The sequence below is a fragment of the Ursus arctos genome, unplaced genomic scaffold (assembly GCF_023065955.2).
Source record: "Ursus arctos isolate Adak ecotype North America unplaced genomic scaffold, UrsArc2.0 scaffold_25, whole genome shotgun sequence".
NCBI lineage: Eukaryota > Metazoa > Chordata > Mammalia > Carnivora > Ursidae > Ursus > Ursus arctos.
The window spans coordinates 38,583,112-38,609,948 of NW_026622930.1; the positions used below are offsets into that span (position 1 = coordinate 38,583,112).

Sequence of the window (26,837 nt, forward strand, 5' to 3'; positions counted from 1 at the left end):
AGACTGACTGCTTTCCTTGTAAGATGTCTGCTCTTCTATTCAACATTATACTGGAGGTTCTGGCCAGGGCAAGTAGGTAATAAAAAGAGAGGAAAGACATTTAGCTTGAAAAGGAAAAAGTAAAAATATCTCTACAGCTCTAATTTGCAGATGATGTGATCTTATACACAGAATGTCTTTAAAAATCCACTAAAAGTCTACCAGAACTAATAGAAGTGAGGTTCTAGGACACAAGATCAATATTTTAAAAAATCAATTGTATCTATACTCTAGCAATAAACAAGCCAAAAAAAGGAATTAAGAAAATAATTCCATTTATAATATCATCAAAAAGAATAATATACTTAGGAAAAATTTAATAAAACCATAAGACATGTAACACTGAAAACTACAAAATATTGTTGAACTAAAGATCTTAAAAATATATAAAGACATGTCATATTGATGAATGGGAATAATTAATATTTTTAAGATGGCAATACTCCCCAAACTGATCTACATATTTGAGGTAATCTCTATCAAAGTTTCAGATGCCTTCTTGCAAAAACTTAAAAGCTGAAACTAATATTACATCGTAATGCAGGGGCACTGAAGAATCAAAACAATCTTAAAAAAGAACAAAGTTGGAAGACTCACACTTCCCTATTTCAGAACCTCTACAGAGTATAGTAATAAAGATAGGATAGTACTGGCATAAGGATAGACATAGATAAATGGAAAAGAACTGAGAGCCCAGAAATAAACTCTCACATTTGTCATTTGATTTTTGACCAGGGTCCCAAGAAAAGTCATTGCGGGAAGGGTAGTTCTTTCAATAAATGGTGTTGAGACAACTGTATAACCAACCACATATTAAAGAATGGATTTGGAACCCTACCTCATATCATATATAAAAATAAACTCAAAGTAGACCATAGACCCAAATGTAGGAGTTACAGTTTTAACTGTAAAACTCTTAGAAAACACAGGGAATCTTTATGATTTGGGAATAGGCAGTGTTTATTAGACATGACCCCAACAATTCAAGCGACGAAAGAAAAAAAGAGATAAACTGAACTTCAGCAAAATTAAAAACTTTTTTTGCTTCAAAGGATATTTTCAAGGAGAAAGATAGCCTACAGAATGGGAGAAAATTTTTATCGTATATATGTCAAGGAACTTGTATCCAGAATATATAAAGAACTCTTAAACTCAACAATAAAAGGGCAAGCTACGTAAAATGGACAAAGGATCTGAATAGACATTTCTCCAAAAAAAAAAAACCCACACAAATGGCCAATAAAGTTATGAAAAGATGCGTAATTAGCATTCAAGGAATGAAAAGCAAAATTACAATGAGATAGCAGTTCACGCCCACGAGAATGAGTATAATGAAAAAGTCAGAAAATAACAAGTACTGGTATGGATGTAGAGAAATCCTCAGACATTGTTGGTGGGAATATAAAATGGTACAACCACTTTGGAAAAATGTTTGGCAGTACCTTGAAGTGTTAAACATAGACTCACTATGAACTGAAATTCCAGTCCTAGGTAGATAGAGTTAAAAGAAATGAAAACATATGTCCAAAAAACAAATGTTCAAAAACATGTACACAAATGTTCATAGCAGCATTATTCATAATAGTCAAAAAGTGAAAACAACCTAAAAATCCATCATCTGGTAAGTATATCAACCAGAGAAACAGAAAGTATATTAATGGGTACTGGGGCTAGAGTGGGGGGTGGGTGGGATGGAGAGTGGAAATAGGGAAGGCCATTAATGTGCATGAGGTTTCTTTTTGGGATGTTGAAAATGGTCTAAAATTAGACTGTGGTGATGGCTGTAAATTTCTGTGTACTATTGACCTGTGTATATGAAATACATCTCAATAAAGCTAATAAAACATATGCTTACCAGTAAGAGTCTGATTCCTGTATCCAGGCTTCTGTTCCACCACACATCTGTACTGGAGACCAACAAGTGTACTACTGATACAATGACTGTCTCCAATAAAGCATTTTCTGTATTCTGCCATACCTGCAGTACACAAATTATCCACTTTATCAGGGAGAATTTGATAAATTTAAGTAAACTGTTAGAATAAACAAAACTGCAATTAAACTCAGCAATACAAAAATATTATTATTAAGTGCTTATTAGGATTACCATTCTAAACGCTCTCGTGAATCCAATGGAGACAGACAGAGAGTGGAGTCCTTGTAAGGAACTGTCCAATGAAAGAAATGCTATCATAGCAAAGGGTGACACTACGACAAACAAAAAAGAGACAAATTTAATTAAGGCAAAGTAACCTCTTCTACCATATATTATTTTGGCTAATATGATTTTTATGAGCACATTTAAGCAGTTAACTGAAAAAACTAATAAACAAACCAAAACAGAAAAGAATAAATGCCTGTATGCTGTATATTGCAGAAACATGGGAATTCCACATTTTTGTATACTTCCTAGATATAACACAAAGTTAGTAGATTTTATCTTCCTACCTAGATTTAGCAAAATCCGTCTGACAACACCAATCTTCACAAGTCTTGTTTGCTTCTCTAAGAATAAAGTCACAGTCTGCACATCCTTTGGATAGAAAGGGTTTCGAAAAATTCCAAAGATACAGACGCTTTGAATTTCTCTAAGTATCCACAGTATTATAAGCAATATCACTAAAACATAGCCAACAATAGCCTGAGGACTGTTTTTGGAAATCTGTGAGAAACCAGCAAAATGATGCAGCAAACTAGTTTCTATGAGAGCCAAGACTAATACGATGATGTAGAAAAGGTATTCCTTCCAAGTAAACGGTTTCTCTGAACGACTGGGTAAAGCCTTAGATTTGGTTCCAACTCTGTGTCTAGTCACACTGCGTTTGAAGACAAGACCCATGTCACTTAGGTTAAGACTCAGTAAGAACCCAAGTCCAGTCATGAAAAGAACCACACCAACAGTGCTGGGAATGAAATACGATGTTACAGCTGTTCCAGCAGAGATGATGAACATTATTAATAACCTGCAGAGAAAAAGAAAGATTTGCTCAAAAAGAAAAACTGCACTTTAAGAACAAGTTAAGCAGAACTTTAACATTTAAAATAATTACCGTAGGTGTGTTGACATAGATGAGCCTCCAAGGCCAAACTCTAAAACCTGCTCCATTGCCCATAAGAAAAGAGCATCAGGTGGGGGCAGAGTTCCGAGTGCCCACAGAAAGGGTAAAAATATAAACAAGATGTGTAAAATCTGATTCATTTGTTCTAGAGCTGGTATATTTACCGTAAACCTATAAGAAAAAGGAAACATTTAAATCATACCAAATAATATACAGAAGAGGATCTTCCCAGGAAAAACAAAACCCACTCCCCGAAACAAAGAACACTTACAAAAAGATCCTAGTCCCAAACTGCAAAAGATCAACATTTATAAATTGTGACTATTGCCCTTCCCCCTTATCAGCAACTACCCCTACTCAACTGTGTATGAGATTAGCACTTAGAAAATATGTGGATTCAAATGTGAAAAGAAGGAAGAGTAATTAAAAGTAGTTGACTGAAAAAAAATTGAATTTAGGGACTTATAAAACTGAACTGAGCCCAGAGTAAAAATATTTCACCCTGAATTGTCTAAACTACTTGGCTGAAATTCTACTAATGATTCTTGAGAGTTTAAAATTTTCTAATTTAAGACTGTAAGTAACTGGGAAAACCAAAGCCTTATTGATGTTCTTACTATTAGTAGCTAGCAAAGAGAGCTCTTCTTGTTCTCCTCCTTCATTCCCCCACTCCCCCCACACTGTCTTAACCCCAGGTCCCAGAATTTGAAGTCAGTATAATTAATATCAGAAGTCAGAAACATTTGGTTATGAATGTGTCTCTGTGGGTTAGCCTGGGAACTTAACTAGCATTTATAATATTGTTTTTATTTTATATAAATAGTGGTATGGATTTGAAAATGCAAACTTGTAAAATACAATCTCATAAATCAGAGATGGCTTCTATAAAGTGGAGAAATTGGTTCTTGGTATAGCACTTACCAGTTAAATATACTAGTATATGGTTTTAAATAATTTAATAAAAACTTCAAGCATAGAAGAATAAGCACTATATTACTAATTTTTTTGGAATAAAGCTGACCAAACACTGTCTGGAAACCAATAATGTCCTAATACTTATGTTCCAAAGAAAACTTGCAAGAGAAAACTAAATCTCAAAACTTACGGCATAATTATACTTGAATACCTGAGCTGCTAGGAATCAAAGTCAAGGAGAAGGCACCTTCTGTAATAATTACCCACTTAAGTGTATGTTAACAGCCCAGAAGCAAATGTATAGCAACTATGGATATAATAATGACGTGTTTGCTCACACAGATATCAGGACTATGTCAGCTAATGCACTCTTGTCTCATAATGTATGTCCTTCAAATTTTTATAAGCAGAGAATTAATGAACTCAAGATTAACAATGTGATGCTAAATTTGAGGACAATACTTTTTGTAATGTAGTTTTAAACTACATTTCATTCTGGGAAGAAAATACTCAAGTACCAAAAAGGAAAATCAAACCACACATCAGAAACTGCAGGAAGGTCAAGGAAAACACGTAGCTCTGTAGTTATTTTTCTTGTTAAAGACAACATTTCTCTAATATATTCAAGGATAGTATAATTTGTGTAAAAATAATGTATAGTCAGGAAATATTTTACCCAAATTCCATTTAATCTCCCCATATCTCTTTGTTCTTAAGCAATGACACAGAGAATCTATTATATACAAGAATATCAGACACAAATACAAGCATATGCAATTTAAGCAGCCAAACATTGTGATCACTTTCCTGTATGACTCAGACTCAAATAATATGATTGTTGTGGTTAAGTCTTTTATATGGAAAATATGTTTAAATTCTATTTCTGATAATGTAACGTGATTTTTCTAGGGCAAAATATCTAAACCCTCAAGAAAAAAACTTTGTTTGAATCTAACAACCATAAAAACATTTCAAATTCTGTATACTAAGATCCACATGCCCAGAAAAAAGATGTTTATGGTGGCTAAGATGATATAAATATGCATCATTCATTGAAACAATTCCTGAGAGTCTATGAACTAAGCACTACAGGTTTAACACTTATCTTTAATAAAAATGCACAGAAAAAGTCATTTAAAATTGTTAATACACAAGTGTGCTGGGTAAAATAAAGAATGGGGAAAGAGAAAATATTATTATACTGTGAGGCTTGTCTCTTCGACTTTTACATTCTCTGAAATTAAGACACAATTTGATATATATGACAACTGTCCAAACTTGAACAGTGCACACATTTCATACATTATTTACAGTATTATACCTACTATATAAAGATCATCTTGATTCTTATTTTGTTGACCAAATTTCTTTTTTTAAAATTTAAATTCAATTAGCCAACATACAGTTTATCATAAGTGGGAGGTAATTGTTCTGCACAAACATGTCAACTTTTTCTATAAAAATTGATTTGGGCCTGATTTTGTCTTCTCCTTTTAGTTGAAAAAAAAAAAAAAACCTCTTTGTAATGATCAAACTGTAAACATTAAAACTGTATATTAAATCCAACTAGAATGCAGTAAAAAACATTTATGCTCTTTCATTTAGAAATTAATAATGCAGAAAGTCAAGGTAACCAAACTATAAATTAATAGTTTTTTTTTTTAAATAAAAGAACCTAGGGTATCATTTTAAATGCAAAGATGTATTATAGCAAGTATATTTCTGATTTCAAAAATAGCACAGTGAGATAGTAACTCAAGAATATAAATTCTGAAAATAATCATATAAACTTAACTCTTTCTGAAGGGGGTGAAGGTATATATGTATACATAGAAATTCAAATTTACTGCTGACTTTTCAAAGCCAAGTATTTAACTGTGGTATACTTTACGGCTAGTAATTGGTAGTGGTACTAACAAACCCATTATAAATGAATTTCCCATAAACGAATTCTCCCCTTACATATTTGATTAGGTGAAGAACAACAACGATATTATAGTGTCCTCTGGTCCATAAATGTAGCACAATTAGAACAGATTAAGATTTAAGGAATAGCAAATGGCCCCCTAAGAATAGGTCAGTTTCAGTACAAAAACTGGCTAAATATTTTTAAATGTCTTGTCTTATTTTAGGCTGCCATAACAACATACCACAGAGCAAGTGGCTTAAACAACAGAAATTTATTTCTCATAAGCCTAGAGGCAGGAAGATCAGAGTGCCACCACGGTTGGGTTCTGGTGAGAATGCTCTTCCTGGCTTAGCAGACAGCCAACTTCTCTCACTGCAACCTCATACGGTGAGAAAGAGAGAGATCAAGCTCTCTGGTCTCTCTTCTTATAAGGGCACCAATCCCATTAGAATAGGACTACGTTGATGACCCACCCACCTCTCAAAGACCCCCATCTCCAAATACCAGCACATGGGGGTTAGGGCTTCAACATATGAATTTTGAGGGGACACATATATTTATTCCTTAACATTCCACCCCAGTCTCCCAAATTCATGTTCTTCTTACATGCAAAATACATGCAGCCCATCCCAACAGTCTTAACAAATTCCAGCATCAAATCTAAAGTCCAAAGTTTATCTAACGACCATCTAAATCAGCGATAGGTGAGATTCGAGGTACACCTCATCATGAGGCAAAAATCCCTCTGCAGCTGTGAACCTGTGAAATCAGATAATTTATGTGCTTCCAAAATAAAATGGTGGGACAGCCCCAGAATGGACACTTATTCCAGAAGGGAGAAACAGGAAAGAAGGGGTGACAGGCTCTAAAGAAGTCCAAAACCTAGCCAGGCAAATTCCATTAGATTCTAAGGCTGGGAAAGAATCCTCTTTGGTTTCATACTCTGCCCTCCAGGACTCCAGGGTAATAATAATCACCCAAACAGCTCTGGGTGGGGGTCTCACCCCCAAGGCTCTGCAGGGCAGTACCAGCCCAAAGCTTCCAGTTTTTAGTTTGTTGAAACCAAGGAAGTAGCCCTGACAATCTCTGAATCACTTTTGGGATAATTTTCCTCTCTTCTTAAACACATGTCAAATCTAAGAAGTCTAATAGTCTTAGTTCATTTCATTTTGTCTCTGACCCCTTTCCCTGAAACTGGCAGTATTTTTGGTCATACAACCCCATAAACTATTTAGTAGTGGTCCAGTCACACTCTTGTTGCTCACTTCACAACATGCTTTCTCATTTTTCTGCAATATGGTTAGGCCCCAAAATTTCCAAACCTTCAAGTTCTGGTTCATTTTTACTTATTCGTTCCTCCTTCTATTCATCTCTCTTTTCATATAAGCAGTCACGAGGAATCAAGCTGTTCTTTCAACCACTTGTTTAGAAATCTCCTCACCTCTATATCCAATTATATCACTCTCAAGTTCTACTTTCCACAAAACATTAGAAAGTGGTTCAGCCAAGTTTTGTGACACTTTATAACAAGAATCATCTTTCCTCCAGTTTCCAATAACAGGTTCTCATTTCTAACAGCTCACCAGAAATACCTTTAAGTCCATATTTCTTGCATGCACCTCAAAACTCTTCCAGCCTCTACCCATTACCCAATTTCAAAGCCACTTTCACATTTTAGGTATCTGTTACAGGAGCAACCCACCTCTAGTTTCAAAATCTGTCTTAATCAGCTTGGGCTGCCGTAATAAAATACCACAGACTGGGTGGCAAACACAGAAATTATTCTGGCGGCTGGAAGTCCAAGATCAGCATGCCAGCATGGTCAGGTTCTGCTGAGAACTCTTCTTGGTTTGCAAACAGCAGCCTTCTCATTGTACCCTCATACAGTGGAGAGAGAGAGAGATCAAGCTCTCTGGTGTCTCTTCTTAAAAGAGCACTAATCCCATCAGATCAGGGCCCCACCCGCATTTTCCTAATCACCTCCTAAAGATCCCATCTCCAAACACCGTCACACTGGGGGATGGGCTTTAACAAATGAATCTGAGGGGGGACACGAATATTCAGTTCATTAACAAGCCTGCACATTTCTACCTGGACACGAACCTGTAAAAGAGAGAGCCGCGATCTACAGAAACAGAGAAATAAGTCAGATTTAGAAAAGGTAAGCAAAAGGGGTTATCCAACAATTTTGTAAACAGTGTGGTAAACAATTTAGTTTAAAAACTCTATTCTCTATTTTTCCACTATAACAAATAAAAATCAATATTCCTTCTAGTTATTACAACAAAATTAGAAATAAGTTATTCATCTTATATTCAATCTGTACATAATATTTATGTGTATAAATTTCAAACTCTTCATTAGACCCTCATAGGAAAGTTCCATCTCTTTTCATAGGTCTCAGCCAGGCTATCTTACAGATTCATAGCTCGTTACTGAAAGTGAAACACAAAATTGAAATTTTGCTTATTTATCTTACCTTATAAAGGGTTTTCTTTTTACTCTTCAATAAGGTTTAATTACTGCTTTAGTATGAATGTTTAACAGAGATTACTCCTAAGAGATTAATCATCAGAACAGCCTATCATCCAATGGTTTGGTCTTGAAGACTTTCAATTCATAGATTCATTTTTTTAATACTAAGAAGAGCTCATACTACGTATGCTTAAAAACAAAGCAAGTTATAAAGTATCTGATAGCTTATTACCTGTGTGCAAGATCTACAGAAACAAAGAAAAAAATATAAAGAGGTCTCATAAGAGGAGTGATTTCGTAAGTATCCTGGGTTTGGAAAGTCGCAGTCTCTGCAGCTGTGTTTACAATTAATGAATATTCTCCTATACATAATGTCATCCATCCAAAGAGAAACAGTAGAACAGCGCCTCCCGTACTGCCATATAGCAGGGATATTCTCTTCGGGAGCAGATACCATGTTCCAAGACCACACATTAACCCAGCAAGAAAAGAATGAAGAACTGTATTGGCTACGTATTTCTTGCCAGGAATTAGAAATTTAATAGTCTCAGTACCAGCACAACTTGTAAAGTCATGTTCATCTTCCTCTGCTAAGATATCTGTGGTTAGCATTCTTTCTACTGTCATCGACTTGTTTCTGGCATATAAACTTGTGAACTGGATGAAAAATGCAGCGAAAAGCATTAGTCCACCTGAAAGTGATGCTGTGTAATAGTCTTCCAAAATGCCCAACTGATACAAGAGTGTTCCTAATCCACCCCAAACCCATGGCATCAGAAAAAGGATAATTTGATTCACATATATATAAGGAGGGGCACAATAGCCTAATTTGAATCGAGGGCCTCCAAGAACAGTCTGCGGAAAGCGCTTCAGAAAGAAGTCCTGTTTGTAGTCATTCAGCAGAGGCACATCTGGACTCATCCTTCTCATTCAGGATTATTCTGAAAGTCACATCCTCTTCCGTAACACAGCAGTCTCTAAGAAAAAGAAAAAAGTCACTACTTGACAAGGTCTTACTTAAGAGATGGCAAGGGAGGGGAACACCATATTTCTATTTTTATCTCCTTAATTCCTTCAAGGGCAGGATTTAGAACTTCACCTCTTTAGCTCCTCCCCATTGCCTGACACACACATGGCACTAAACAAATAGTTGTGAAGTTGTTTTTTACTTGAAAAGGAATCATATTAATTATTAATTTATCTAGAACTTAATATTTTGGATTAGATCTTAAATTAACTAATCTTTTTAGATTTTAAATTCAAAGATAAGTTTAAAAAGCCAGACTATGGACTCTGAGAAACAAACTGAGGGCTTCAGAGGGGAGGGGGTGGGAGAATGGGATAGGCTGGTGATGGGTAGTAAGGAGGGCACATATTGCGTGGTGCACTGGGTGTTATACGCAACTAATGAATCATTGAACTTTACATAAAAAAAAAAAAGCCAGTGCTATCAACTCAAATCTGCCAGTGGTTTAACTAATTGTGTCTCCCTAAGAGTTTTTGATGTTCGTTTTTAAACTTTCCCTCTATTATAAGGGTCAGCAAAATTTTTCTCTAAAGGCTGAAGAGTAAATATTTTAGGCTTTGTGGACCACATGAGCTCAGCTACAATGACTCAATTCTGTTGTTGTAGCAGAAAAGCAGCCATAGATAATACATAAATAAATGAACATGAGTGGTTGTGTGCCAGTAAAGCTTTATGGTATTTTTACCTGTACCTGTGGGCCAGATTCAGGCTGTGGGCCATAGCTGGCCAAACCCTGGTCTATAAAATGAGGATATTCTCTTTATTCCCTTGAATTGGAATGAAAATAGAAGTGGAAAAAGAAATAGAAATACTGTTAGTCACATCATTTAGCAATTATAGTAAGCTTAGGATTTTCTGAGAATTTAAAAAGTCAAATCCTGCTAAAATAGTAACATTTCAATAAAAAGCCATTGGCAGCTCAACATGCAGTAGAAAGAACGATAAACTGGAAATCAAAAGACTCCAGGTGTCTGACTAAATGCTTATTATTAACTATGTTACCATAAACAAACCATTTTCTGATTCAAATTTTATCTTCTCTGTTAATCAGCTTCTAAAGTCTACCCAAACTAGGAAAACATGAAACAATAATAGGACTTGTATGTGCAAAAGTCTAGATTATTTCTATCTAAGGGCCACAAAAATCTAAGTATCGGAGCGCCGGGCTGGCTCTGTCGGTAGAGTATGTGACTCTTGATCTCAGGTCATGAGTTCGAGCCCCACTTTGGGTGTAGAGATTACTTAAAAAAAATAAAATATTTTTTAAATATCTAAGTATCATAGATTCTCTTCTTTTCGAGTTTTCCTTTTCCTAGGATATACTCAGTAGCTTATTCTGAAAAACAGTTGCCTGACACAAGATAGCTAGCAAAGTATTACTCAGGGATCATATATTCGGCTGGAAAAAAAAATAAGTTTAAAGCTATCTTCATAAAGCAAGACATGTAGGCCAATGAAATAGAATAGAGAACCCAGAAATAAATACTCACATACATGTTAAGATATTTGACAAGGGTACCAAGACCATTCAATGGGGAAAGGATGGTCTTTGCAATAAACGGTGCCAGGAAAACTCAGTATTCACATGCAAAAGGATGAAATTAGACCCTTAACATCATACACAAAAATTAACTCAAAATGGACCTAAGTGTAAAGACCTAAAACAATAAAGCTCTTAGAAGAGAACATAGGACAAAAGCTTCCAATACTGGCTTTGGCAATGACTTCTTGGATATGACACCAAAGGTACAGGTAACAAAAGGAAAACACAAATCAGACTTCATGAAAATTTAAAAATTATGTGCATCAAAGGCACTTATCAACAGAGTGAAAAGGCAACTCACAGAATGGGAGAAAATATCTGCATATCATATATCTATCTGATAAATATATATATCTATATTATATATCTATATATCTATATATCATATATATATGATATATAGATATATAGATATATAGATATATATCCATAATATATAGAGAACTCCTAAGACAACAACAAAACAAACCAATTCAAAAACTAGCAACTGAATTGGACAAGCCCAAAAATTATAACTGAATAGACATTTCTCCAAAGAAGGTATACAAATGGCAATAAACACATGAAAAGATGCTCAACACCACTAATCATTAGAGAAATGCAAAGTATTACTCAGGGATCATATATTCGGCTGGAAAAAAAAATAACTATAACAAAATACCATTTCACACTTATTTGGATGGCTACTAGCAGAAAAACAGAAACCAACAAGTATTGGTGAGGATGTGGAAAACTGGAACCCTTGTGCTCTGCTGGTGGAAATATCAAATGGTATAACTGTTGTGGAAAACATTATGGTGGTTCCTCAAAAAATTAAAAATCAGATTACCATATGATCTAGGTTTTTGATTTTTCGTTATATATTCCCAAAGAATTGAAGCAGTATCAACGAGATAATTTGTAACTCATGTTCCTAGCAACATTATTCACAATGAGTAAAACATGGAAAAAACCCAACTAGCTGCATGTTACTATCCCTATTCATTTACCTTTTAGTACTTTGGAATCTTTGGTAGAGCTTAGTTTAAATGTTACTAATTTGATGGAATACTCTGTGATTATATTCCAAAGTGAAATACTCTGAAGATCTGTTGTTAATGTGGAAACAGAAAGATACTGTGATATGTTAAAAAGTAAAATAAACGCACTGATGATCTCATTTGCATTTTTTAAAAAAAGAGTACACACACCTATGTGTATACATGGCTGTGTATTGTTTGTGTAGGTGTGAAAAGTTCCAGACAGCATACATGCTAGGGTGTGCTTGTGTGCCTGTGTATTTTACACAGAACATTTTGATACCTCTTCAAATTACCAAATAATCTCTAGACTTCTCAGCCCCATGCCCTGCAAACACATCCTGCCCTTTTCCTTCTGGATGCTTCTGCTCATGCCCTCTCTTTTGCCTAGGATGTCCTTTCTTCCCTTCCCTAATTGGTATTCTTGGTCAACTTTCAAGATTGAATCTAATCCTTTCTTTTTTTTTTTTAAAGATTTTATTTATTTATTCGACAGAGAGAGATAGCCAGCGAGAGAGGGAACACAAGCAGGGGGAGTTGGAGAGGAAGAAGCAGGCTCATAGTGGAAGAGCCTGATGTGGGACTCGATCCCGCAACGCCAGGATCACGCCCTGAGCCGAAGGCAGACGATTAACCGCTGTGCCACCCAGGCGCCCCTGAATCTAATCCTTTCTGAAAATTCCCCAGAACACTCTCTTCTCTCTGCATATCAAACATTCCTTGTTCATACTACTCATCTTGTAACATGTATCAACACAGGGTACTTCTTGTCCTGTTCAACTCTTCACGTGTTATTTTTTCATATGTATATCTTTTCTCTACTAACAAGTTATATGTGGGCAAGGGCCAAATCTTGAGACACTTCCAATTCTCCATAATATTTAGTAAAACACCTTGGCATGGAGAGGAATATAATACATTAATGGCAGAGCTTAAATAAGATGATTAAATGAAAAGAAAATATTAAACACTGCTGTTTAAAAGGGAAGTTGGGAGTATTTACTGTTTTTGAAAACCTCTTCCTGCATATCCTGTCCCACTCACAACAGTAAACTCATAAACTCTTTAGTCTTAATTTTTTAAATGTTTAGAAAATATCTTAATTTATTTTTAATATGGAATAAATAACAGCATTTATTGATAGTATTATTGGCTCAGAGAAGATTTTGCCTAGAGCAGTATATCCCAAAGCAAAATAGGAACAAGATGGGCCTGAGGGAGAAAAATGGCTGGGTTTCTGCAACTGAAAAGGAAATGGCTAGAGAATTTTAACAAGTCAGAGATCCAATTTTAATTTGCCCTTATCCTATGCAACATTTTAACTTCCTTCAGTATCAGGAAAGAGAAGCTAGTTCATATTGGGAGAGAAAAGCAAGAGATAAAATAGCAGGTACAAGAGTCAAAATGAGGCAGGAGCAATCAATAAAGAAGTGAGAGCACATCTGGAATTATGAAGAGAATGTTCATACTTGAGTTCCCTCAAGACACCTTAGAAGCATGTGGGAGGACACTTAGATGGTGATTTGAATTATTTTAATGTGATATTAAAAGAAAGGCTGAAGGATACAGAATCATTTGCCTTACACAATGTTTCTTAAAAGGGGGTCCATGACAGCTATATGCAAAAGAATGAAACTTGACCACTCTCTCACACCATACACAAAGATAAACTCCGAATGGATGAAAGACCTCGATGTGAGACAGGAATCCATCAAAATCCTAGAGGAGAACATAGGCTGCAACCTCTTTGACATTGGCCACTGCGACTTTTTTCATGACACATCTCCAAAGGCAAGAGAAACATAAGAAAAAATGAACTCGTGGGACTTCATCAAGATAAAAAGCTTCTGCACAGCCAAGGAAACAGTCAAAAAAACTAAGAGGCAGCCCATGGAATGGGAGAAGATATCTGCAAATGACACTACAGGAAAAAGAATGGTATCCAAGATCTACAAAGAACTTCTCAAACTCAATACACAAGAAACAAATAATCAAATCAAAAAATGGGCAGAAAATATGAACAGACACTTTTCCAATGAAGACATACAAATGGCTAACAGACACATGAAAAAATGTTCAAAATCATTAGCCATCAGGGAAATTCAAATCAAAACCACATTAAGATACCACTTTACACCAGTTAGAATGGCAAAAATTGACAAGGTAAGAGACAACAAATGTTGGAGAGGATGTGGAGAAAGGGGATCCCTCTTACACTGTTGGTGGGAATGCAAGTTGGTACAGCCACTTTGGAAAACAGTGTGGAGGTCCCTTAAAAAGTTAAAAATTGAGCTACCCTATGATCCAGCAATTGCACTACTGGGTATTTACCCCAAAGATACAGACGTAGTGAATAGAAGGGCCATATGCACCCCAATGTTCATAGCAGCATTATCCACAATAGCTAAATTGTGGAAGGAGCCGAGATGCCCTTCAACAGATGACTGGATTAAGATGTGGTCCATATATACAATGGAATATTACTCAGCCATCGGAAAGAACGATTACCCAACATTTGCAGCAACATGGACAGGACTGGAGGAGATTATGCTAAGTGAAATAAGTCAAACAGAGAAAGACAATTATCATACGGTTTCACTCATTTATGTAACATAAGAAATAGCAGGAAGATTGGTAGAAGGGAAGAATGGGGGTGGAGAGACTACAGACTCTGGGAAACAAACTGAGAGCTTCAGAGTGGCGGGGGTGGGGGGACTGGGATAGGCCAGTGATGGGTATTAAGGAGGGCACATATTGCATGGTGCACTGGGTGTTATATGCAAATAATGAATCATGGAACACTACATCAAAAACTAAGGATATACTGTATGATGACTAACATAACACAACAAAAAAATTATTATAAAAAAAAAGGGGGGTCCATGGTCAAAGAAGTTTGAGAAATAACACACTTGAAGAGTCACAGTGGATATCTGCAAACTGAAGACTTTGAGACATCTCTGAAGTTTAAAACAAAACAAAACAAAACCACTGCAAACCTGCTTAAAATGTATCATTTGAATTTTCCAAACTTACTTGCACAGGGAGCCCATCTTTCCCACAATATCTAGTAACAGTTCATGTGTATAGTGTTCTGTTTAGACTACTTTCAGAAATATTGGCCTGGGCTTCAATTACGATCTTAAAGATTTAGCTAAGCCAAGGAGAATTAAAGAACTGTAGGAATCAAGTAGGAATCAAGAGGAATGTCAAAAACAAAGGTACACAAGGAAAAAGATTATGAGGGAAATTTGACAGGTAGCAAGTATATCAGACTGCTGAAAAGCTTATTTCTAGTATGGGTATTTTCTTTCTAATATTTTAAGGATAAAAGAGGATTGTAGCACAGATACTAGAAATTCATTAAAGCAAAAATTATGATAAACTGGTACTGTGTGATTTTTCATTTAATTACAGATCCTGGAATATTTATAAAATATTTTCTTTATAGGCAGTAACACTTAACATTTACACAGAAAGACCTTTTAAATCCAATTTGGATTACTAGAATGGAAAGTAAAATCAGAATAATTAAAACTTAGTTCCAGGGGTGCCTGGGTGGCTCAGTCGTTAAGCATCTGCCTTTGGCTCAGGGCATGATCCTGGCGTTCTGGGATCGAGCCCCACATCAGGCTCCTCTGCTGAGAGCCTGCTTCTTCCTCTCCCACTCCCCCTGCTTGTGTTCCCTCTCTTGCTGGCTGTCTCTCTGTCAAATAAATAAATAAAATCTAAAAAAACCAAACAAACAAACAAAAAAAACCTTAGCTTCTGAATGAGATTTTGGTATACATTTTCAGAGACAATTTCCAAACACACTGAAGCATTTATATGGCTGCTGCCTCCAACATGTTAAAATGAAAAATGTCTTAAGTCTTAGGGGAAAAGAAATGCCGTGAAAAGAAAGGTTAAGGGATAAAGATGGCATCACAACATTGATTTTGGCCATATGCTTTCTTCATATGCTACTCTGAAAGTGGGCCAACAAAGTAGCCATAGAAACACTGCTTTGTTTGGAATTTGAGCCATGTTTCTTATGCATTATCCAGAAGGGTGAGAAACAGATCAATTTGGCAATGTACTAGGAGGGAATTCTTATTTTTCAACTTTAACACAGGAATCAGGCAAGATATCAACCTGAAAAATCCCTTAAAACCAGAACAAAACAAACAAACAAAGATAACAAAAAGTAGCAGTTTGGAGGGATTACAATAAATTTATAGTTTTCTTAGTTTGGCAATCAGAATTCCTAAAAGAAGTTTTAGCCAACTGCATGATTTTTATTTAGTGAAGTTTGTTTTTAACCTATCATATTATTTTTATTGATTGGTTAATTTCATTCATTGAACCAACCCTTCTTTTTTCTGTTTTATTAGATTCAGATTTTCTTTATAAGAACACTTAACATGAGATATATCCTCTTAACAAAAATTTTTTTTTTTAAGATTTTATTTATTTATTTGACAGAGATAGAGACAGCCAGCGAGAGAGGGAACACAAGCAGGGGGAGTGGGAGAGGAAGAAGCAGGCTCATAGTGGAGGAGCCTGATGTGGGGCTCGATCCCATAACGCCGGAATCACGCCCTGAGCCGAAGGCAGATGCTTAACTGCTGTGCCACCCAGGCGCCCCCTCTTAACAAATTTTTATGCGTATAATACAGTATTGTTAAGTAGCAACACGATGTTGTACCATAGATCTCTAGAACTTATTCATCTTGTACAACTAAAGCTTTATATAGCAAGTCTTCCTCCTGTTTCTTCCTCCCCCAAGCTCTTGGCAAGCTTCATTCTACCCTGTTTCTACAAGTCTGACAATTTTAGATACCTCATATAAGTAGAATCACGCAGTATTTGTCCTTTTCTGACTGGCCCTTTTCACTTACCATGATGTCTTCAAGGCTTATCCATGTGATCACAAATGGCAGGATTTCCTTCCCTTTTAGGGCTAAATAATATTCCATTGTATGTATATAACACATTTTCTTTATCCATTCATCTGCTGATAGACACTGGGCTGCTTCTGCTTTTTGGCTATGGTGAATAACGCTGCAATGAACACAGGAGGGCAAATACCTCTTCAAGATTCTGATTTCAATTCTTTCGGATAAATACCCTTAAGTGGGATTGCTGGATCATATGGTAGCTCTATTTTTAATTTTTTTGAGGACCTTCCACACTGTTCTCTATAGCACATGCACCATTTTGCATCCTAACACTTTACATGGTTCTAATTTTTCCACATCCTTGCCAACATTTGTTATTTTTCTTTTTTTCTTTTTCTAATAGCCATCCTAACACGTGTGAGGTGACACTGAATACATACGTATTGATTGGGTACTTCTGCACTGTGCCTCAACTGTATTTTTGTTATACTTTCAGGAAACATACTATCTCCTATTTGCCAAATTTTATTAAATCTTTGCTCTCATATTTTTAATTTCTATGAGTACATCTTTAACCCCTAGATGTTTCTTTTTATAGAATCCTATTATTATTTCATTAACATAGTCCATCTTTCTGAGAATATTTACTACACGTATGTGTATATGCAGATAAATATCATTTAATTTCTTTGTAAATTGCCTTTTCGTGTCCTTTGCCTCTTTTCTTTTAAAGTGTTCACTTCTCTTATTAATTTGAAAGAACTTTTGATATATGAAGGATGTTAACTCTGACATATGTTATAATCTTTTTTTCTCCCCCCATGCTAACTTGCTCTTGAAATATTGTTAGCAGATGCTGGTGAGGATTAAAGAGTTCATTCTGACAGTTGTTAATATAGACAAATGTGTTGACCTTCCTTTCATAGAGAAATAGGTAAATGAAAATTTAGCACTTTCCACACATTTAAACTTTTAAATACCTATGATGTACTAGGTAACGGTAATAAGGCTGCTCTCTGATCCAAAGAAGTTTATAATCCAGTGTGATAGAGATCATTCCCCTCTCTAATTATTACTGGCAAAAGTAACTCTGGAACTATTTTAATTTTCATTATCAACAGAATAAATACATAAAGTTTTTCACAAATAACATAAAATTATTAAACAAAATTAACTTGTCAAGAAAAAGTAATTCCTGCTTGTTTAAAAAATGCCTACACAGACTTTGTCAGTAATATATAGAATGTCTTCATCCATGTTCCTAAAAATCATTTTTAAAAATTTGAAAGGAAATATACTGAAGTTCTACTTTTCTAAGCATCACACCTTTACTAATTTGGAAAACAAAAAACTTCAGGTCTGGAAAAGAAAGAAAATGGCTTACCTGAGTACTCTAAAAGCATGTTATGACACAACTCAATTCTCATTTGCCCTGGATTAAATGATCTGTTCCTGTCAGAGTAGTCCTAATAAGAAAGCACCTACGGACTTCTTTGATAACCAAGTGCTAACTGTTGAGGATATTAGTAGGAATCTAGAGGTGCAAAGATAGCTATTCCTATAATTCTGAAAATACTCTATGAATCTTAACTAAACGCCATACCAGGTGTTTAGTTAAACTAAATTATTGAAGAGTTAAACTAAATTCTTGAAGAGCCTCTTGAAAGACATTTAGTGCTAAAACATGAAAAACACATTTCATGTTATAGTTTATCAATTATGTAGTAAGCACTCTCTTATACCCACCAATAAAAGGAAAATCTACTCAAGCACCTAAAAAGAGTCCTGAAGTGAAAGAACAAGCACAATAACATCTCTTTGATCTACAAAATGTTATTTATTCAAATTCAAGATTTTAGGAGGGTCTTTGAATCCTTTAAGAGTTTTCCTTATATTCACAGGAATTGGTTTGTAGAGAAGACTGACTGGATGGAAAGGGTAAGTAGATTACTCAAAGGATTTATTTATTGCAGATATTGGGAAAGCTTCACAGGTAGAATGATGAGTTGTCAGTGCTATGACTCACCCTTCTCAAATGTACAACACTAGAATATGAATTATTAACATTCCATTATTTATGCAAAAACTAGATGGTAGAAAATGGCCAAAAGCCACATCAGCGTATCACAAATATGCAGCAGGCCCAACTGACACCTCTTCTCTCCCAATCTACCCTTTCCACACTGCATACATATTACCAATTATAAATTCAAAGCAATGAACAAGTTTTACCATTCACATGGACTACCAGAAATAAACCAACTTACTTTACAGAAAAGAAACTGAGAACCGGTGAAATTAAGTGACTTAACCAACACACCATGTCAGTTGGTGGCTGACTGAGTTTTTCAATCATCCCAAGCCATTACCAAATGAAACAGAATTTTATTTTTGAGGCTAGAGAAATAGAAGGATAACTTGGGAAAAAGAGTTTTCAGGGAAAAGTGGGCCTGAGAGGAACCTCCAAAACGTCAAATGGGAAACTTCTGTTAGCCAAGCCAGTGTCAGGACACTGGCATGTAGGATTCCTTGATAAGAGATAAACACAAATGGGAAAGTGTCTAGAAGAAAAGGTTCTCACCATCAAGAAAATGAAAACAACCCACAGAATGGGAATATTTTTTTGCAAATCATATATATGATAAGGGACTTACATCTAGAATATATAAAGAACTCTTACAACTCAATAGTGAAAAAACCAAATAAGCCAATTTAAAAGAGACATTTCTCCAAAGATAATATACATTGCCAATAATCACACAAGACAGTGTTCCACATCATTACTCACTCGTTAGAGAAATGCAAACCCAAACCACAATGAGATATCACTTCAAATCCACTTGACTGGTTATCAAAAATAGTATTAGTGAGATTGTGGAGAAAACAGAATCTGCAAGTTATAAGGTAAAATGGTGCAGCTGCTTTCAAAAACAGTCTGGCAGTTCCTAAAAAGGCTAAACAGAGTTACCATATGACCCATCAATTCTATTCCTGGGAATTTACCTAAGAGAAATGAGAACATAAGTCTACAAAAAATTTGTGCATGAACATTCATAGCAGAAATATTAACAGCGAAGAAGTGAAAACACCCAAAATGTCCATCAACAGATGAAATAAAATGTGATATAGCCATACAATGGAATATTATTAAGCTATAAACAAGAATGAAGTACTGACATATGCTACAACATGGATGAACCTTGAAAACAGAATGCTAAGTGGAAGACAATCACAAAATGCCACATGTTGTATGCTTCCATTTATATGAAATGTCCAGAACATGCAAATCCATAAAGACAGAAAACATATTAACGTTTCCCTAAGGCTGGTGGAGATAGTAACAAGGGTGGGAGGGAGTAATTCCTAAAGGATACAGGGCTTTTTAAAGGGGTGATGAAATTTGACTGTAGTAATAGTTGCACAGTTCTGTGCTATATATACTAAATATACTAAAGACCATTGTACACTTTTTAAAATCTTTAATCCATTTAAAAATATATAAATTCGTTAGTTAACAGTGTAATATTAGTTTCAGGTGTTGAAATATACACTTTTAATGAGTGAACTGTATGGAATGTGAATTATATTTCAACAAAGTTCTTACAAAGGAAAAATAACCAGAAAAGTTCCCCAGAAAAGTGTCTGTTAATAACTAGTAGGAAATTAAAGAGTGGCTGACAGGTGTCCCAGTTAAACTACTAAAATGGCAATATCTGGTCATGAGTCTGGCTCTGGATCTATGATAAGGGTTTGGAGATTTGGCATGGGTAGCAGTGGACACTCAATAATATAAAGGACGGTCTTTGCCCTAATTGTAAAATGATTCATAAAAACAAGAACTCACCTAATATTATACAGCTGAATAAAAGAGAAATGATTGGTAAAGAGCAGATAAGCAATACACAGGTCTGACAAATAACCTCTGATGTTGTAGATTTCACTGATGTAAATATTGGTCCCCGACAGAGTTGTGAAGACAGGCAGCAGATGGGGGTAAAGAGTTATTCATGTTCAGGGGGCCAGAAGTCGACCAAGTTGGGGCAAACGCGGTTTAGTTGGAGGTAAGGAAAGAGTACAGTACTATCTACGGGAAGCAATTTGTACAGTTTATTGGGGTAACAAGGACATCACTAAATCAAGACTCTGAACCGCAATTGTCTCTTAGAAACACAATGCCGTAACTCAACAAACTAAAGCAGTCTTTCGAAAGAAAGTTAAAGTCACATCGGATTGATTCCTCTAGCCATTGAGTTTACCTTCCGTCTAAAAAGTGCAATAATCGCACCTGAAGGTTTTATAACGAAGAACGAGAAATCGGTGGCAATTAAAACTGCAAGAACAACGTGGGTCTGCATAGGCTTGGAAGAAGTCCCCAAGTGGGTGTCGGGGATGGAACGTACCTCGAGTCACCCTAGGGAAGAGGCGATGCCAAGGAATACCGGGAACTGCATTTCTGCAGGTAAACCCGGTTTGGGCGATCCCGCCCCGAGGCTGCCTGCGACCCGAACGCAGAGGCAGAGAAGCTCTAGCAGCCAGGCAACCAGCTCACCGCGATCGTGCCCGAGCCTTCTCCGCGTTTCCATGGCTAACGTCAACTCTAGCGGGCGCCACCGCCGCGGAACCGAGATCTCGCTCGGGGGCGGTTCGGGCGCTCGCCCTGGGGCGCATCTCCACCAGCCGGCTAGGCGAGGCGGAGATGGGGAAGAGGCGCGCTTCGTTCACTCCAGGCGTGGGCCCACACTCCCCTGATTAGGGGTCATAGGAGTCTCTCAGCCTCTGGCCTTGCCTTGGCGAGGGGGAAGGGTCTTAGCAAGCCCTGAACTTTCACCCGGGGCCGCGCTCCTACGTAAGAGCGCCGTTTCCCTGGTGACGTGACGTGTCTGCGGGAGTAGGTAGTGCTTTCTGGCAGATTGACGTGCGGCCGCCATTTCGCGAGCTTTGGCTTAACCGGTGGTCTGGCTGCGGACCCTGGAGTGTAGTGTGACTCCAGCCGCTCGCGGTCTCGTAAGTTCCATTAACCACATCCGTACTTTGGCCATCACCACCCAGCACACCGACGGTAATAAATGCTTTTAAGTAATACTTCGTACGTCCTCTTCGGCTTGGAAGATTTGGAACTGAATATACGTGCCAGCCATTGCCCTTTATTGCATATTTTTTCTCCCTGAGATTTGTGGCTGCGTTTTTAAATGCAAGGAACCAAAATGTCCATCATTGAATCATGCCACTAAGAAGGTTATCTGTTCATTAGTAAAATAAGGCGAAGTCCATGTATCCTAATTGGAAAAAAAAAAAAAAAAAGCTGTGGCGGACTGTTAATACTTAGAGGCAATTAAGATCCAGGCATCTTTACAGGGTGGCCGCCGAGGCCCAGTTTTGCTAGTTTAAAGTTATACGCCCTCAGCCTCCATTTTCCATGAAGTTTGATTTCTTCCTCATGTTCTGGACATATTCCAGATTGCTACTTGGAAGTCCACAAGGTGGGCCCTTAGAGCATTAAATTGGTCTCAAATGATTTAGAGGCTCTTTAAGGGAACTCTGAAGCCAATTTGTCAGTATTAAGGTACTTGTGTTTCCCTAAGTGAGTGACACTCGAGCAATTTTGCATACTTGGGACTCCTGAGTGCTTAAGGACTGTCTTGTTTGGATCTTACCTCAAGACTATAAATGTGGCCTTTTTGTTTGTTTTCTGGCTTTACTGGAAATGATGGCTTCTTAAGCATTTAGGTTTCAGGCCATAATAGGAAAACTTTTTGTGTGTTAATATTAAAAGAAAGCCAAAGCTTATATACATACATAGCTAGACACTACTCTATTCAGAGGGAAAGTGTAGTTTATTGTTAAGTATATGGAAGAAAACCCTGTGCAATTTCAATGATGTACATATACTTGTCTTCAAAGACACAATTAGTGGGTAAAACCTTTCGTAGTTCGGTCTGGCGAGGAAATGGACTCTTAATGTTTCCCATACTTTGGGGGAAGACATAACCTTAGTCATCATGGGTCAGGGTACTGCATTAAGCATCTTTGAGGCATCTGCAAATTACTAGGAAATAGTGTGTGGTTAAGAGTAGAGGCTCTGGAAGAGTAGAGGCTCAGGAAGTCCTAGGTTGTTGGAATCCTGACATCACAGCTCCCTACTTGTGTGACATAGGGGTTACCTACTCCTCCTGGTGCTCAGTTTCCAAATCTTGTAAAATAGACTTAATAACAGAGACAAAATTTATCACACAGGCAGTTGGGTGTATTGGATTAAATAACTAGATAGGCACAGCTTAAGTGCTTAGTGAGAATGAGCTATTTTCTTCAGGTAGAGAGGCTATATTTTCATCATCCTAAATGACTTCTAATTCGATCAGAATTAATATTTTTTATTGTTGTAATACCTGCTGTAGATACTTGGTTGTTAAATTTTTCTTTTTTTCCAGTATGTTTGTTACTTTGCACTTGGAATAAAGTTAGTAAAGCTTATGTTGCAAGGCCTTTGGTTACTTGTACATAAAAAGTATTCATTCAACATTTATTGAAATAGTGGATGCTGTTTGCCAGGAACCACACCTATTGCTGCAGATACAAAGTCAAATGACACATGATCCCTATCCTCAAGGAATTACCAAAATATAATGAGACTAACAAGGACATCAGTAATTACAGAGTGTGGATAAACAGACACTGGAGCCATAGAAGCGCAGAAGTGGGACATAGGAATCATTCTAGGGAAATTCAGGATGGCTGCAACGGAAGTATAAAAAAATAAGTATAAGTTAGCTGGATGAAGATGTGGGAGAAGAGGTTTTTCAGAATGGGGACCATCATTCATTCATTTAGCAAATATTTAGAGCATAAGTCAGGTACCAATGAGCCCTATTTAATCTTAACCTTATGGAGGTAGCTTATTGTTATTCTCATTTCAAATATAAGGAATCTGAGCTTCAGAAAAGTAAAATAAACAAGATTTGGAGTTGAGTTTATATCTGTATGTCTTCAAGATCCATATTTTTTTCTGTTAACCCTGCTGATTGATGTAAAATAAAACATTACCAAAAATCTGTAGCTGCTTCTTTAGCCAGAGAAAATGTTTACCCAGCCATCATCACGGCATACGTGTTTTTGTGTAATGGTAATGCCCAGTTTCAAGTCACTCCTCTTGCCAAAAAGGAAAAAACAAAGGAATCCAAAATTATAAAACCCTTACTCTGCCCCATTGTCCACAGACCACTGACCAGAGGGCTCTGAAAATAATACAGAGCCGCAGCACAGGGTAAGATGATTTAAAGTGGAGAAGTGGCTTCAGGGAATTTGGAAGCTGAGCAAGGCAATAGAAAAGCTAAAATTTGGTAAAGATTTGGGTCAGGGTGGGGAATGGGTGGCGGGGTGTGAGGGGGGTAAGGAGACCAAAGAAAAAGATAAGCCTAAGCTTCAAGCTGTGTGACCACAGTTTGAAGTACTCTTAAAGTAAGCATAGTAGGAAGAATAGGTTTGGAAAGAAAGATAATCCACTTTGAGACATTATGTGTTTTAAGGGCTTGAGGGATAGGTCCAGTTGCAGGTATAGGATTGGACCTTGGGAGACAGGTCAAGACAGATTTGGAAGTATTCTACATTTTTTAAAAAAGTTATTTGAAATAATGAGATTCAAAGAGAATGCCAAATTTTGGATATTAGTGAACATGAAGAAAACCATTGGGAGAGAAAAAAGGGACTATAAAATGAGATGATCAATTTTTTACATGGCTTGTTGAAATTCATCTAACTTCTTTATGTTACAAAACATATGCATATAAATGTGTATAAAGACCATGTGAATGGGCATGTGGTGGGTAGCAATTTTAGTATGTTCACAGGCATATCGGTAGGGTGACATTTAGTTATGAGGATATTAAAGACAGGGAGTAGTGTATTATGGTAAGTGAAATAAGTCAGAGAAAGGTAAATACCACATGATTTCACTTATATGTGAAATCTAAAAAAACAAAAAGCAGAAACAGACCGACAGAACAAACTGATGGTTGCCAGAGTGGAGGGGGATGGCAGGACGGCAAAATGGTGAAAGATAGTGAGAGATTCAGGCTTCCAATTAGGGAATGAATAAGTCACAGGGATAAAAGGTATAGCATAGGGAATATAGTCAATGGTATTAAGGTAATACGGTGACAGGTGGTAGCTGCACTTATAGTGAGCATAGTATAATTTATAAACTTGTCCTGGTCTCTGTGTTGTACACCTGAAACTAATGTAACATTGTGTATCAACTATACTTCAGTAAAATAAAGACAAGGAATGACCAATTGTTAATTACAAAGTTTCACATTGAAACTTCCTTTAATATAGAATAAAATTTCATCCTAGGTAAATATTCATAAGTAGAACTATAAAATAAACAATGTATGATGTATTCATAGCTTGCCATTAATTAGTTTTAAACTTTGTTGTAAAATGCGATATATTTTAAATTACAATTCTGAAAAGTTTATATTAATTTCTGATGAGTGTAGGGTGACAAGGATAGAATTTTTTAATTTTAAGAATTTTTAATTTTCTTGTGTAGATACTAAATTTCATTATTTCACATCAATAACTTCACAGATTGGATTTTTTATTTTAGGAGTGTTTTAATTAATATTATTTTAGAAAGTTGTCACCACTGGAAACCTATTTTAGGTATTTGTTTAAAAAGAGCACAGTAGAATTATTGATAGACTGAAAATCACTAAATTGGAAAATTTAAAAGGCTAGAGTTTCATTTTTTAAATTAGGTTACATTTTTTAAGAGTTTGTGAATATAACTTTCACTGAAAGATCAAACTCTAAATATCTACATGCATAGTCACAATTTGACTCTTTACAAAAATGAAGGTACGCGTAGATCTGAATTACAACAATTTCCCCTTATTTTGGCACATGTAAATAAGAGCTGACTGTGCAGATGAGATTTCATAGTCTCTATTCCCAATGTCCTACACTAAGATTGGAATGTAAATTAACCTCTCCTATTGACACTGTTACCAAGGAGATGTCTTAGTAATACTAATTTCTAAAGCTAGAGCTGAAGTTTTTAGATGTCCTTTTCCTGGCATTTACCTGCTAACTTCTATTATAGTACTATTAGGATCAACTATTTAGGATCATGTGAATGTTATCTTCACTTTCCTTTAGAATGAATATATAAGGAAGTGCAATGAACAAGTTTCCTGATAAAATTTTTGTTTGAAAGTGTAATTGAATGTTTTGGTGGCGGGGGGGAGGGTGAAGAGAGAGTTTAGTGTAATTTGTCTGAAGGTAGAGGAAAATTTATATACCCTCTCACAATCTTTGCAGACTCAAGATACCATTGCTGTTGAATGGAAAAGTTCACACTGGTTAGAATGACTTCCTACAGCTTACATTGTGATGCCCTCTTTAGGTTAATATATTTAAAAATATGAAAACTGGAAGTTATTCATAGATAAATATTTAAGGGAAATTAAACCACGTTTAGCAAAACACAAAACAAAACACAAAAACCTTGTACATAAACTATATCAACAACAAAATTTATACATAAAATATAAATAACAGCGATATCAACAATAACCAATGTTGGTGGGATAGTTGATTGGAGGTACACTGAAACTTAACTTGGCTCTGCAGTTCCCATTGATAGAGAAATTTCATCTCTAGAAATACACTTTACAGATATCCCACCTTTATAGATTTCTCACCTAAATATGCGGCGATATTTGTACAAAGATGTACTTACAACGTAGCAAAACACAAAACATTCTTCAATAGAGAACAGGTTAAATAAGGTGTATCTACATGTATTGCTATGCAAACATGTCTAACTTAAGTAGAAAATTTAAAATTTGCAATTTGTACGATTTAAACATTATAGTATGATGATATGTTAAAACCTAGATGTATGCATGAGCATGCTTTGTATATGCTTATTTTTGAAGGATACATAAGGAAGTATGATAGAAGTTAACCTG

General features: G+C 36.1%; 2 protein-coding genes across 5 annotated transcripts in view; both read right to left on the reverse strand.

Annotated features, from left to right (window-relative positions):
* The window catches only part of PCNX4 (pecanex 4), a 39,587-nt gene extending 17,877 nt beyond the window's left edge, over positions 1–21,710 (reverse strand). The window contains exons 1-7 of one of the 4 annotated variants that reach the window (XM_026480412.4): positions 21,267–21,689; positions 16,867–17,029; positions 8,630–9,374; positions 3,090–3,269; positions 2,488–3,002; positions 2,147–2,247; positions 1,895–2,017 (exon numbers count right to left, since the gene is read on the reverse strand). In XM_026480412.4, coding sequence (XP_026336197.2) covers positions 1,895–2,017; positions 2,147–2,247; positions 2,488–3,002; positions 3,090–3,269; positions 8,630–9,327 — 1,617 coding nt within the window. In that variant the 5' untranslated portion in view covers positions 9,328–9,374; positions 16,867–17,029; positions 21,267–21,689. Of the gene's footprint in view, positions 1–1,894; positions 2,018–2,146; positions 2,248–2,487; positions 3,003–3,089; positions 9,375–16,866; positions 17,030–21,266 lie in introns of all 4 variants that reach the window. The other 3 variants (XM_044377669.3, XM_044377670.3, XM_048219943.2) reach the window with 3 other exon arrangements.
* The window catches only part of LRRC9 (leucine rich repeat containing 9), a 137,735-nt gene continuing 132,606 nt past the window's right edge, over positions 21,709–26,837 (reverse strand). The window contains exon 33 of the mRNA XM_057318557.1: positions 21,709–21,967. Within this exon, the coding sequence (XP_057174540.1) occupies positions 21,709–21,967 (259 nt within the window). The remainder of the gene's footprint in view (positions 21,968–26,837) is intronic.